Source organism: Pagrus major, chromosome 13 (assembly GCF_040436345.1).
Source record: "Pagrus major chromosome 13, Pma_NU_1.0".
Lineage (NCBI taxonomy): Eukaryota > Metazoa > Chordata > Actinopteri > Spariformes > Sparidae > Pagrus > Pagrus major.
Window position 1 is genome coordinate 30259356 of NC_133227.1, and position 14634 is coordinate 30273989.

The 14634-nt window shown below is 42.1% G+C and overlaps 2 protein-coding genes across 3 annotated transcripts; one reads left to right on the forward strand and one right to left on the reverse strand.

Moving 5' to 3' along the window:
* Nucleotides 1-1870: 1870 nt before the first annotated feature.
* On the reverse strand, nt 1871-7329 carry pgap2 (post-GPI attachment to proteins 2). Its single transcript, XM_073479334.1, has 6 exons — nt 7010-7329; nt 5846-6014; nt 4943-5192; nt 4743-4849; nt 2615-2723; nt 1871-2537 (listed from the first exon to the last, which is right to left on the reverse strand). Exons 2-6 carry the CDS (start codon nt 6011-6013, stop codon nt 2407-2409), a joined length of 765 nt encoding a protein of 254 aa, XP_073335435.1. The 5' UTR covers nt 6014; nt 7010-7329; the 3' UTR covers nt 1871-2406.
* Nucleotides 7330-8264: 935 nt separating this feature from the next.
* Nucleotides 8265-13127, forward strand: LOC141007727 (uncharacterized). Of its 2 annotated transcripts, none has more exons than XM_073480119.1 (6): nt 8265-8293; nt 8832-9153; nt 10056-10889; nt 11078-11283; nt 11570-11684; nt 11837-13127. In XM_073480119.1, exons 3-6 carry the CDS (start codon nt 10428-10430, stop codon nt 12050-12052), a joined length of 999 nt encoding a protein of 332 aa, XP_073336220.1. In that variant the 5' UTR covers nt 8265-8293; nt 8832-9153; nt 10056-10427; the 3' UTR covers nt 12053-13127. The 2 variants fall into 2 exon arrangements, with proteins under 2 accessions (XP_073336220.1, XP_073336221.1); XM_073480120.1 differs by having other exon boundaries at nt 8274-8293; nt 8832-9956.
* The last annotated feature ends 1507 nt before the right edge of the window (nt 13128-14634 follow it).

Consider the following 14634-nt stretch of genomic DNA (forward strand, 5'->3'; position numbering starts at 1 on the left):
TACAAATACACTAAACAGTAACCAGTAAAGGCGACTTCTTTGTCCCCAGACTCCCTTAACAAATGTGTCAGTTTAGTGAGTTGTTGAGTTGGAGACACTTTATAAACTTTGTGAAACTCTGTCTCTGACTGATTCTGACTTATTTGGACCTTCTTGTAAATTCAGCAAATGTTTCTTTATGTAAAAACATTGTGTCCATTTGTCTCAGTGATGGACGTTTTATCCGCATATATAGAACAGGGAAGTGAGATCCAATCACAAGAGGTCACTCAGACACGTGAACTGACGACTTAAGAGCTGTTCACTTATGATCGGACCACTCAGGACGGACAGTGACACCAGGTCTGACCAGGGCCTGAAAGTTTAAAAGTTTTATCAGAAGACAAAAAAGTCTTTTGTCAAACCAAACGTTGATTTCTCTGAGGCTCGGTGTAAATCTGAGATCTAACCTGTAACTCCAGTCAGATAAATGTCGTCAGTAAAAACGACCACTAGATTTCTCTCAAACTGTCTCTGAACCTCTAAACTGGATCCGCCTGACTTTGTGAAGTCACTGTTTCTCTGCAGCGTTTCAGGATATCGCCTTTTCCTCTGGAGCGTCTCCTCGGAGGCAGGAGTCACTTCCTCTTCCTGTCCCTCGTCTCCTGCTGAGTCTTCACTCTTTCTGTTCTTGAGTTAGTTAAAACAGCATCAGCCACCGAGTGCTGCCGCACATTTACACAAACACTTCTGCAGGTGTTTTACCAGGGATTTCTTTAAGTGACGAATTTTAAATATGTTGTCGTTGTCACCGGTCGAGCAGTAACTGAAGCGTTTATGACTGTAAACCTGAAGGAAAGTCTGCATGAACATAAACAGAGCTGCTGAAAACAGGCTGTCGTGTCAGGACGCAGCAATGAGCAGCGAACATGTGAGTCCAGTTTAGTGTTGATGAGCAACAGGCTGACAGAGTCAATAACCTCCTCTGTCTATGACACAGTGTCATCATGATGCTGCTGCTCATCACCAACAGCTTGAACACGGGGATGAACAGTGTTTACTCGAGCTGTCACAATTCTTCAACCCACGATTTGATTTAAGCATTTTGTTTGTCAGCACTGATAAATGTGCCGCTGTTAGATTACCACACGTGGATCAGTAAAGATCAACGGATCACTGGTTTTATGTCCTGGAGGCTTTTTGACAAGTTCAAATAATATTCATCTAAAATAAAACAACAAACAGCCTTCAGTGATTCAACAGAGAAATTCAGTTTCTCAAATCTGTCCAGAGTGAACCCTCCTCACAAACAAATCAATAAAGGATCTCTGAAAAAATAATACTGGTGTGGGGGACCGGAGTTTATTTGAGTTTTGTTTTAAGGCTTTTTAATATTAGATTTATTGTTTTCAGGTATTAAAAACAATATTTTGGTTTGTTTAGGTTTTGGAAAAGATCATCGTCCGGGTTAAATTAATAAATTAGCGTCCACCTCCGCAAAAAACAAAAATCATCTCTGTTTGCCGTTATAAGTGATGAGACACCCAATGCGAGCCGATGAGAACGAGCATCAGGCTCACAGCTCCGGTGACGCAGGACGTAAGCCGCCTCCTCGGGACAAAATACAACGTTTTTAGTAATTCCCAGCAGCAGTCAGCTGATCGTCTTCGTGCACACAGGATAAGTTCAGTAACGGCGAGCTAGCTGTGTCGTCTTTGAAGTGTTTTGTTTCTGTAGGGACGTGCACAAGTAGGTGGAAGTGGAAGAGAACAAAAATACCAGCAGAGTCAAAGATATAACAGATGATCGCTGAAGCTCGAGACATTTCAGATCTCATCACCTGAAGAGGAAAAATAAAGGCTGCTGATGGTCAGACAACATCACACAACAATGTTTTTGAGACATCTTTTATTTATTCTTTAAAAGCTTTTTGGAGACAATCTTGTTCTCAACAAGTATGGGTGGAAAATGTTGCTCCATCTCTGCTGAAGCTGAGCTTAAAAACTATTTTTTGGTCGTTTTAAAACAGATACCAGTTTGGGAAATGACTCTGACACCACTTAAAATACTGGAATCAGTCTTTGCACCGATCTGATGCCAAATAATTAATTCTTTAGAAACAGGATCCTGCTACTTCACAGCAGCGTAATACTATATAAAATAATATATATATATTTTTAATGCACTGCTATGAGTTCGGTACTCGTTATCGGTACATCTCTACCATGTTTAAACCTCTGACGAGGCTGTCGGTCCAAACATGACGAGCGGGTCTTGTTGGAATGATCATCAGGCTTCAGTATCAGTTCTCATGTAATGTTAATGAGGCTGCGTGAGGCCTTCATGTGTTCAGATATGTGACAGAGTTGGAACCAGTTTCCTGGTCTCTTTTCACCTTTTTAAAGGGTCAACAGGTGAGGCTGCCGCTCAGTATCGTTTGTCTTCAGGAGGCGTCGCCACGATCACCTCTTTGCTCCCGAAGTCCCAGAAGGCAGTCATGTGGAAGGCCATGTTGGAGAAGACCACCAGGTATTCAAAGAAGGCGAACAGGGTGTAGACTGAAGGACGGAGAGACAGGAAGTGAATAAAGAGGAGAATCGTGGTGTGAACCAGAGATCTGGACTCTGACACTCACCTCCTGCCTCACAGTACTTGTTGTGGCGTCTGAAGAAATATGCAGCAGCGAGACAACAGCTGACGTTAAACAGGAAGAGACGCACCTTCCAACGATATGATGTCATTTCCTGAGACGGACAAACAGACAGAGCATTTAAATGTTTGATTTGGAGAAAACTAACACAGAAGAGAGAAATATAGATGTTCAGAAACTGATGATCAGCTTTTAACTTAAGGTATGTTTCCAGTAAATCCATGATTTCTTTAGATAATAAACAGTTCAGAGCTGCAACTTAAGATTCATTTCCATTTTCAATTCATGTGCGGGAACCCTGCGATAATCAAATATTAATAATAAGAGGTGGTTCGCTTTTCCTGGAAGCTCAGCAGTCACATGACGAGGGCGGCCATGCAGAGCTGTGGTTAAACTGCTGCCGTCACTCAGTGACACATTTGCTCTGCTGATACCGAAACAGGGAAGCACCAAAATAAAGTTCAGACAAAAGTTAAATTTGGAACTTATTCATGTATTTCCTGCTCGACAGGGAGAGCCCGGAGCGCAGTTTAACATCTGAAAACTCACTGAAAGAGCTGCGATCGACAGTTTCAATGACCTGCTGACGACATCAAAAACACAAATAACTTCATTTAAAATAAACACGTCTTCACCACCTCATGATCTTTATCTAGTACTCCTTGAACCTCAAGTACCACAAGCACCTCCTTGAATATCAATTTAACATCCTCAAAGACCCTTAAAACCTCATTGGGACACAATTAATGTTTTCAATGACCTCCTGAAACATTCCTCCTGAAATATTCCTCATACTTTTCAGACTTTACAACCTCCTAAAAAACAATAAAATCCTCCTCATGAACCTCTTGGTTACTTCAAGTTCCACAAAATCTCCTCAAAGATCCCTAAAAACCTCCATTAGTGCTCCCACTAGAGCCTGCGTAAGGTTACTTAAAACCCCTTCAAGGACCCCTATAAAAGGATATAACCCCATCAAGCAAGCTTGAACCTCCAAAAGAACTCCTAGAATGTGCTCAAGCACTTCTTGAACCTCTTCAAGGTTCCCAAAACCTTTTACAAGTCAACTAATGCCTCCATGAGAACACCCCCAAACCTCAAGGACCACATGGTCCTCTGATGAAGCTGTACAATCTCCCATCAAGTAACCCTGGAACCTATAAAGGAACCCCTGGGATGTCTTCAAGCAGTCCTTGGATCGCTTCAAGGATCTCAAGGATCTTAATGCCTCCTCGAGTACCTTCTAAATGACCACACGATCCTCCTGAAGAACCTAAAGAACATCCTCAAGGCTTTCCCTGCTCAACCACAAGAACCTCACCTTAAGCTCAGATGACCCCCTTCAAAAACCCCTGGAACCTTCTAAGGAACCGCTAGAATCTCTTCAAGGATCCACAAAACCTTTTAAGGTCAACTAATGTCTCCTTGAACACTTCCAGAACCCTAACAAAAGTCCCCCAAACCTCCTCAAGGACCACATGATCGTCCTCACGCTTTTCTAGTTTCCCTTTACAAGCAGTCCTTGAACCACCACAATTGACTTTACTAAATAATCCTTAAATCCTCCTCAAGGACCACAAGGGTCTAAATAAGGACATGTGGAGTCTCCTACAGGAACCCCACAACCTCCTCAGGCACCTCTATAATTATTAGGAATCTCTGAAATCTCCTCAAGCACGCCTTGAAACTCTTTAAGGACCACTAGAGACACATCTGGGTGAGTAAACCTGGATTACAAGAAACCTGCTGTGTTGATGGTGGATTTCTGGCTGTGCAGCGCCGCCTGCAGGTCAACACTCAGCACTGACGGCTGAAACAGCAGCAGTCGATGAATTGTCCAAGAGATCGAGTATGAAGAAATAAATAATAATAATAAAGAATTCAAGTCACATTCTCACGTCTTTGTTTCAAAACCAATCACGAAAAAACAATAATTAAAACTACTTTAACATATTCTGCAGCTCTACAGCGTCAAAGCTTCAGATGAAAAGCTGAAATCATCTGTGAGGGATGTTTGTGTTATTATACGTTTTTAATGATTCACCGGTTAATTATAAGTAACTGATGAAAACAGACACACAGCTGCAGGATGAAGCTCTGTGTTTTTTCTCACCTCTGGGTTCACGTAGTGTCTCCTGATCACCTGCCACAGTCTGCAGGTAATGAGCATGTGCAGCAGCGAGCTCGCTATGAACACGATGAAACCGTTCTTATGAAGATCTGCAGGGACAAACGGCTCATCAATACTTTATTAACGCTCGTTTAAGATGGAAGAGGTCGGTCGGCTCGTCTCTGACTGGCCGTTGAACTCACTGTAGGTTTCGGTGGATGACACGTATGTGAGCAGCAGCAGGCCGGTGTTTTCGGCGAGGCTGCAGAGGAGAGCCAGGCCGCTCAGCACCAGCTCCGGCAGCCTGTTGGTGAAGCGGCCCCAGTAGAAGTTAAAGTACGCGATGGCCACCAGGTAGCGCGGCGCCGAGTGTAAGCCGATGCAGCAGCGCCAGATGTAGCGCTCCGGCACGCGGCTGATGGCGGCGCTGATTGACGGGAGGTAGTTTGAGACCTGGTTGAACCAAAAAACAAACAAAACACAGACGTTTATTTCAGCTTCTCGAACAACAAACAGAGAAATAATTCAAGGTTTTCGACATTAGTCCTCATCTCATGTAGAGTTTGATGTTCTCTCCTCTAAATTAAATAATAAAAGTCTAGTTCTAGTTCACGTCACCTCCAACAACACTGTAAAATAGAAAATATCTTTGAATCTACAAACAACTCGCTGAATCCACACGTCAAATCAAGAACGGTCATTGTCGACCTACTGAAAACCAAAACTGACAACATTAAATTAACAACAGAATCTTTCAAAAGCAAAAATTAATTGTAAGTTTTTCCTTGAAAAATACTAAAATAATGTACTTCAAAATTGTACTTAAAAACAGAAACTGAGTAAAGTGTACCGATTGTTCTTAGTTTTGACACTAAGAGATACATTTTACTACAAATGTTTATCACTTCCAATTATCAGTTATCTGCCTTATTGATTACTAATGATGCTATCGGCATCGGCCTGAAGAATCAATATCGATCGATCCCTTCTGAAAACATCAGGTGTGTGTGGAGCCATGAGGAGACCGTCACCTTCCTCACAAACACAAATGTCTCCCATCGTGTCATCGAAACAAACTAACTGACGTCGTTGTTGCGACAACTTACATGACAGTGTGTGAATGTTGCGTCCTCAAAGTGGTACACCAGTGAGATGAAGAGGCAGGCGATGAGGCCGGTCAGAGGGAGCAGAACCGTCCCCACAGCGAAGCTGGTGAAGGGGAGCCGGATGAGGGGCCGGTCCCGGTCCAGGCTGCCGTACGGCCCCTGGAGCATCCTGGACAAACACAGCAGAGGAGGACGGAGGGAGTCAAGATCACACGTTCGATCTCTACGACACAGCTGACAGACACCTGGAGCGCCGGGACTCATTACAACTATTTCAACAGGGGCGTGGGTTTTAAGGCTTATTATTATTTTAACTATGAGTCTGTACATTTTCTGACTAATCAATGCACTGTTTATTCTATTTAAAATAATTAAAATGTCTATAAATTAAATGTCTATTTTATTCTTCACCTGAGAGGAACTGCGCTGACTGTATTTCACTGACTTTTGTTTTTTGTTGCATTTGTTTGTTTGTTTGTTAGTCTCATGTCTTTGTTTTCTTTGTCTTCATCTCTTTAAGCCTTTTTCTTCCTTATCTTCTTTCCTGAAATGTACTGAATTCAGTTTCTGTAGATGCTCTCAGTGTATCCCTTAGACTAAATGTAATAAAATAAAATGTAATAAAGAAGCAAGAACAGCCAGTTAAAGAATATCAAAATTATTATCACTGTTACTGTCAGTGACAGTGACTTTGATGAGAACAGAAGAGATTTATGGTTCAACAAACACAGTTACAGTCCTGACAGACATGAAACTTAATATAAACTTGAAAAATCACTTTTTAAGCACCATTCCAGCAGAATTCAAATGATTCAGTAAACAAGGTGTGATAATGGTCAATTTTCACAAATCAGTCAATGTAATTAATTTACTATCAGTAGCACTAATACATACATTATATGTATGCCGAATAGTGGGTAACTTTAAAAGACATGAGTTATGTACAAGTCAGCATTCATCTCTGCTACAATGCGTGCGAACTCTAAAATTTCCAGAATTACCAATGGAGTTTGGCGCACTGTTCTCCCCTGTAAACAAACCGTATGTTACCTTTCCAGGTGATGCAGTGACGTTAGTTCACCTCCTGGACCGATCCTCACTCTCCACACAGTTTAATGCCAACAGTTAGCTTCAAACGGGAGCAGATATGACGTGAACACTCACCTTTACAGGTCTCCAGGTTGGCTCGACCAGGTGCTCCGCTCCTCAGACATGTAGCGACCCACAGAGCTAATCCCGTTAGCGCAGTTAGCTTCTCCGGCTACTCACGGAGTTAACTGAACATAGTTAGCTAACGTCCGCCAGAAACTACCGTCAAATGTTGCTTTAAACCCGTTGAACAGTTTTTTAAACCGAGTGTGAAACTTCTCCACGGCCGCTCCGCTCACTTTAACCTCACTGACAGACTTTATGTCCGTGTTTTCCCTGTTAGTTTGGTGGTTTTGTGTCGGACCGGGCGGCGGCGGCTCCGCTTCACCGGCATCAGGCGGCTTCCGGCCAAAACAACCTTCACAATAAAAGTCTTCCTCCAAGAGCAACAGTTATTAATAATAAATAAAAGCACGAAGACTCAATAAAACAACATGAACAACAGAAAGACTACAACAACTATAAATATATACATTAATAATGGTGCATTAATATATTAAATACATAAATTAAGCACTAAGTTTGCTTTTCAGAAAGAAAGAAAGAAAGAAAGAAAGAAAGAAAGAAAGAAAGAAAGAAAGAAAGAAAGAAAGAAATGACAACAACAATAATTAAAGCTGCAAGCAGCGATGAACGGAGGGTGTGCAGCCAGATGTGTGCAGCCAGATGTGTGCAGCCAGATGTGCGCTCGCCCGTTGCCTGTGGAAAGGTTCCTACCTAAATGGGATCCGTGTCACTCAAAACACAACAGTGACATATTCAGTGACTTCTTGTGTCCAGTGGGTGGCGCTATAGATATGACACAGTATTGATGCAGAGACGTATTCAGGGTGAGTCCCTCTACATGTGTGAGCAATGTGATGCAGATGGGCAATTGTATGTTGAAGTTATAAGGACTTCCTGTTATAAGGATCGAGAGGGCTCTGGCTCATGGATGTATTATATAACCATATATATAATAGATATATAATAGTTTTATAATAGATTTATAATAGATAGATATATAATATATAATATTAATATATATTATTATATATTATATATATAGATGTATAATATATAATAATATATATATAATATATAATAATATATATATAATATATAATAATAGATATATAATATATAATAATAGATATATAATATATAATAATAGATATATAATATATAATAATAGATATATAATAGATCCATGTTCTGGCTGCAGAGCTGCACTGTGGGGACCGGAAGTTGATTCGAAGCTTTTCAATATAAAAGTGAGAATACCGGAAGCACGTATTTGTGAAGTGTGGAGACTACGAGGTGAGTAAAAGTCAAGTGACAACTTTTCGTCATACGAAGAAACAGAAACAGTCTTTATTCACTTGAATGTTACGTCCTACAATATATATATAACCCTGTCAAGTTATATTCATTTGAAAGAATCGAGTTTTGGACTTTTGGGTAGTTTGTAGCGTTGTTATAGTAGTTATGCTAACGGTGGCTAACGCTAACTAGGTTAACTTCCGGATTGTCCTGTGAAGGCACTCTGGGATATATTATTTAGATATCTGTGGGATTAGATGACACCAGGAGGCTTTCACTGTCGTTTGCAAACAGCATTTGTATATAAATTATTCTGTCCCAGGCATTTTGATCCATATAATCGGTTGATCAGTCTCCAGGATCAATACAACATTAAAGCAGTTTCCACTGTACAATAACTTGTGGTTGAAGTCGTCTTGTGCACGCGATAGTTCTCACTTAAATGTGTTATTTTCCAGCTCAAAGACCAAGAAAACTGAGTCATATCATATAATTTTGTTTGACTTATTACTTATTACTTATCTGTCTCTTACAGATGCATATTTCAATCTTAACTCCCGGTTTCGGGACGGCGGAGAGTTGATCACCCTCCAGCCGCAGCACATCGAGGGAGCAGCTCTCACCCAGCAAAGCTGCTCAACATCTGGTTCAGCTCTCAGGTCGACGCACGGCCACCAGGTAAACGCAGGCTGTCGAAGTTATGAGGACGCTGCTGAGTGAATGTGAAGTCTGTGCTGGTAAATCTGCAGGAACAGATAGTTAAACTACGAGGCATAGAAATGGGGTTCACACAGAATTGGAAAAGCCATAAGGGGGTCATCGAAATGGAACGGACCGCCACGCCCACCAGGAATAAGGTAGGCGAAAGCTTTTGACAACTTTTCATCATCAAGGTATGAGGATGAGACTTAGTGAGTGTGAAGTCTGTGGCGTTAAATTTGTAGGACAAGTTAAATAAAGAACGAGGCATAGAAATGGGTTTGTACAAAATGGGAAAAGCCATAAGAGGGGCGTTAGGGGGCGCTACTGAGCTGTTGTGCCGCGCGTGAGGGCAGATGTGGTATCGAATTAACGTACTCATGCGTTAGAAGCTACGGGCCAAATTTGGTGAGTCTGCGAACATCCTAAAGTCCCGAAAACAGCGTCGAAAAGATGAGAATCGCAACAAAAATAATTCCCGGCTAAATCCTTGAGACCCATGAGTCCTGTAAAGTTCATGACGAGCCGAGAAAGTTTTTGGTCACATGACCCGACGTTAGGTGGCGCTATGGAGTCCCCGGGCCTCACTGTGAATTGTAACAGCAGCGCACCAATGAGACGTATGTTCCGAGTTTGGTGAGCGTTGGGGTGCGTTCGGCCGCCGAATGTGCAGTCGAATGGAAGGAAAAAGGAAAAGAAAAAGAAAATCCTTACAGATACAATAGGTCCTCAGGTCCTCGCACGAGAGTCGTGCTCGGGCCCTAATAATAATGACAATAATAATAAATAATAGATACATAAATACATTTTAAAAAATGTCATTACAGAAGAAATTGTGACAGCTTGACAAAAAGTAAAATAGTTCCTATTAACTGTGAAAGATATTTTATTTTTTTAAGGAGATTTTCAGTAGAAATTCGGTCTTCTGCAGATAAAAAGCAAGAAAACACGAGACCAAGAGGTAAAAAAGACATGAAATAAAACAGCTGTTGTGATGTGAAAACTTTGGAGTTACTGATCAGAAAAACTAAGATGTGTTCGTATGTGTCTGTTTGCACAGCTGAGCAACCGCAGCATCTGATATCTCTGGTGTAACATTATGTGGCGGTGCCTCCAGGAAGGAGAGGTACGTGGCTATAACACACGGTCTGAATGTGCTGTCCAATGAGACCATGAGGAACAGTGCAGTAAAGAAAGAAAAGCCAACGGAAGAAGCTGATATGTGTAAGCTTTGACTCGCTGCTGTACTTCTCTTTTATCATGTGACGACTCACACTGCTTATTCAAACAATAAATGGATGTGGTTTATCATGTTGTCACACACTCAGCTGCTGTTTGAGATCAGACACTCCTCTAGAAAGCAGAGGACAGTGAGCAGAGTGTAAACTGCAGGAATGGACTTTTAATTTGCCTTTTTAACCAACATCTGACCATGAGGACACAAAGAAACTGGAGAGGCTATGATGAACATGTGTTTGAAAGTCGGCACTTGAAGCTGAATGACTTGCAAGAGGAGGCTCGAGACTTGAAAAACATATACCTCCCAAATGATTTTGACAATGCCTGTCCCCGACCAGAGTTTCATCTGTCTCATCTGCAACACGACACAGACAGAGATGGATTACGTGGCATCTGGAGGGATGACGGCTTCAAGAACACACATGGAGGCTCTCTGGTGTGGTGGAGTCTGGCTGTGGGGCCTGATGACATAACGTCAGCTGAGAGGAGGCTCCTGGAGACGACCTACCCCGACCGGACGGAGGAGCAGGTCCAGATGCAGCAGAGCTTCCTGGGGAAGTTTGCCACCTCCCCGGCCTTCTCAGAGCGCTCCAGGCTGGGCTCGTACCGCTTCACCTTCCCCCTGGAGGAGGTGCTGGAGGCCTACAGCCAGCAGGTAGTAGATTACTTAAAGGAGCAGGCTGTAGTTTTGTTGAAGAAATGAGAACAGCTTGTTGGTTCACTCATGGACAAAAGTTTGTATTGTTACCTCATTAATATTGTAAAAACTTTCTTCTCTAAAACTACGTAGTGCTCCATTTATTTGTGAGGACTCTTCCACTAAAACCTCCTTTATGGTTCCAGTTTTGCTCCGGTGCTCAGCCCGTCATGCGGGTGTTCAAGACCATCCTGTACAAACAGAAAGTGATGTACGTTGTGCTGGTCCACAGTCCGGTCAGTGATGAGCTGTTATCAGACCGTCCTCTGCTGACTGACGACCCAAACTCTGTCTGCTCCTACAGAGACGGCTGCTTCACCTGGAGGCCTCTGTCCATGTGTGGGACACACAAGTGAGACATACTGAGACAGTTTGAAACTGTTTAAATGTGTTGACATGTTGAGTCTGTGGTGCGTTTAAAATGTCCTCTTGAGGCAGAAACAGAGCCAATGTCATGACATCACTTCCTGTAAACTTCAACAGCATCCAGTTGTGTCAGTAGTGACAGAGTGCGCTGACTCAGTACGGCGTCATAAACACTTCAACAGTGTTTGTGTAATTACTCTCACTGCCAGAAGGGGGAGACAAAAGTTCTGCACTGCAGATTTAAAATCTTTGTTTGCTTTTCTTTATCTCAGCTATAGGTTGGTCCGGAGACCTGGTGAAAGGCGGATGGAGGTGGAGGAGGTGGCGCCTCGTCTCAGGTATTGTGTTTGGGATCAGGTTGCCGTCGCCCTGCATGTGGACAGACAGGTACCTTCACTGCTCATTCTCCTCTTTACAGACAGGTTGCCGTCATGTGGATCTGCAAGTTCTGGTCCTGCATACTCTCTGGAAACATGTTTCATTCAGAGACCCTGCAGCTGTTCAGCTCATCATCTTCTTCTTCTCTTTTTCTGTTTTAGGTGCTGAACTTTGATTCTGCCCGACTGAGACAGAACCTCAAGTACTGCAGCAGAGCATATCCTTCAATTACACCTCATTACAAGTTTGATGACTTCCCAGACGCTGAACAGATAGTTCAGATATTGTGGCCCAACTGTCCCTCACGACTGGAGAGAGCTGAGCAGCCGGATACAGAACCAGGGACACAACATGATGGCACCTTTATGGAACATTAACTGGAGATACAGTTAATTGTACTGATCCAAACATTTATCACTTACAGGCAAATCACAGATATGTTAAAACTTTGTTCAGTTCAGTTCAGTTCATTATCTTGACCGCTTTTCCGTGAGGGTCGCGGAGATGTTACCGCTTTATCCCCCCTTTCAGGGGGTTGCGGGGGCCAAATCCAGTTCTCATAGTGCGGAGGCCGGGGTTTATCCCTGGATGAGTCGCCAGCTCATCGCAGGGCCCTCTGACGGCAGAGGCTGCCACACAGGGTGCCAACTGCACGTCAGGAGCAGTTTTGGGGTTCAGTATCTTGCTCAAGGATACTTCGGCATGTAGCTCAGTTCCGCCCAGGGGAGCCGGGGTTCGAACCAGTCTGGTCACTGGTCACCTGCTCTACCCACTGAGCTACAGCCGCCCCCTTTGTTTCTTTCTGTTGTAAATTTACATTTATTTATGTTCATTTTTCAATTTTTTGTTGTGACAATAATGTGCTTACGTCTGGTTAGTTTGAGGACAAACACCACTCGGTTAAGGTTCAGAAAACATCATGTTTTGGCTTAAAATGCCTGGTTCTGTTGTCACAAACACGGCTGGAACATGTCCCTTCTCCTCACAAATATCCAGTGGTTTCACGTTTACAAATAATAAAACAAACAAAGTAAAATCAGCTGATGTTGATAAGATACATTTTAAGCACATAAGTTAAATGTAACCGTGGTTTGCAGAAACGTACGACGCTCCGTTTGTGGTGAGTTTTCTCCATTTGTTACATCTCCTTTAACACTGGTGTTATTAATGTGGCTGTTTTACTCATCATGTTGTTTGTCTATTTGTTGTTTTATCCTGTTTCTTCCTACTCGCTACAATCTTTAATTCTGAACCCTGTAAGGATGAAACTTGGACATCACAAGTGAAGGATGTTAAGAAGGGTTTTGCACTGTAAACTCGTACTTTCTCCAACATTTTGAATGGATTTGTGCCTCTCTCATCTAATACTTTGAGCTCTGTGAAGAAATGAATGGGTTAATCTGTGGTGAAGGTTTATTTTTCTCTGCACTTTGAATAAAATTGATGAAATGATTGATTGTTTGAGTAAAATTATTTTAAAAGGAAATGTGCAAAAGGTCGCCTCAGATGAAAACTTGACACAACAGACTGCAGACGGCATCAGACACCACAACATTTATATTTTTGGAAATAAATACCAGCAGACTGTTGTTGGAGAAACTCACTGTGTGAAGTGAGATTAGTCCTCCTGTGATGTCACTCGAGTCAGCGTCTCGTTAGCGTCTGGTTATAATTGAAACACGTGTTGATGTGGAGTCAGACAGAAGTGATCTCACCACCTCTGCAGCTGCTCCTCATCTCTGCTGCAGGACACATCAGCTGCTAACACACTGTAATCTGCCGCCCAGCTGAAAGAGAAAGAGTTGCATTGTGGGTAATGTAGTCACCATTTGATCTTCTCCTCTTTTATCTGCTCTGATCTTAAAGCTCAACTGACAAAGACACTCGACTGATGTGCAAAACTGACATGTTTTAATAGCAACACCACATTTAACAAATACACCAGAAGTAAAAAATGAAATGGTTCATATTTAACAAAGTATTTTATATGTAAAGTCTGAAGTATAAGCAGTGACTACAGCTTTGAAATGAATTGTTCAAAACATAAAAACCATTTATCAGTGCAGAAGGTGAAGATGTGAACTGGGTGACCAGCAGGTGGCAGCATCATCATACAACTGATGTCTGACTTCAACATTAAAACCAGTTTGGATTTTGATCGTTTGTCTTGAATCAGTCACACAAACTGCTGCAAGCTCAGAGGACAACAGTGGTGGAAGGTAAAGTCTGAGGTATTTGTACTGTGTTGTTTAAATTAATACATAAATACTCTCTGGATGGTCTTTGTTGTCTTAAATAAATACATTTAAGCAGGAAACAGACTTTATCAAGTCGTTTCAGGTGAGCTCCTGTCCTCTCTTTAGACACCTACAGAGTCTGACACAAACACTCTCCTGCTTTGTGAAACGGACCCCTGCTCCTTGTTCCTTGTTCAAAAATCAGAGCAGGACACAACACAAGGGAGGAAAGACACAACGATTGCCTGCTGCTGTTGTTGTGACTTCCTCTTTGCATGAGTCTCCATCCATGCGACTTGTTTTCATACAACCAAATAGATTTAATTTCAGTCTGTATTTGCATAAAGCAGAAAGTTTTGCTCGTGGGTATACATACATACTCACATCATATCCTGCCAATACAGCTCGCTGACTGAACTGAAACTGAATGCAGTCTTCTAGCCGCCTCTGGCTTTGTGAAATTTGCAACACATTTTTTTATTTCTTATCATTTCTATATCTGTGTTGTTAGTCGTGCATTGTGTGCGGAGCCGGTTGTAAGTGTCGATCATATCAGAGAGCGCCGCTGTGTGACGATCGAGGAGATAAAAAAGTTTATTTCTTTCTTCTTCTTCATCTTTTCTCACAACACCAGTATTTAAAAAAAAAAAAAAAATCTTCAATTGACCGAGTTTTACTACGTACAGTGAGTTGGATCAGTGTTTAATATAACGTTTGTTGTG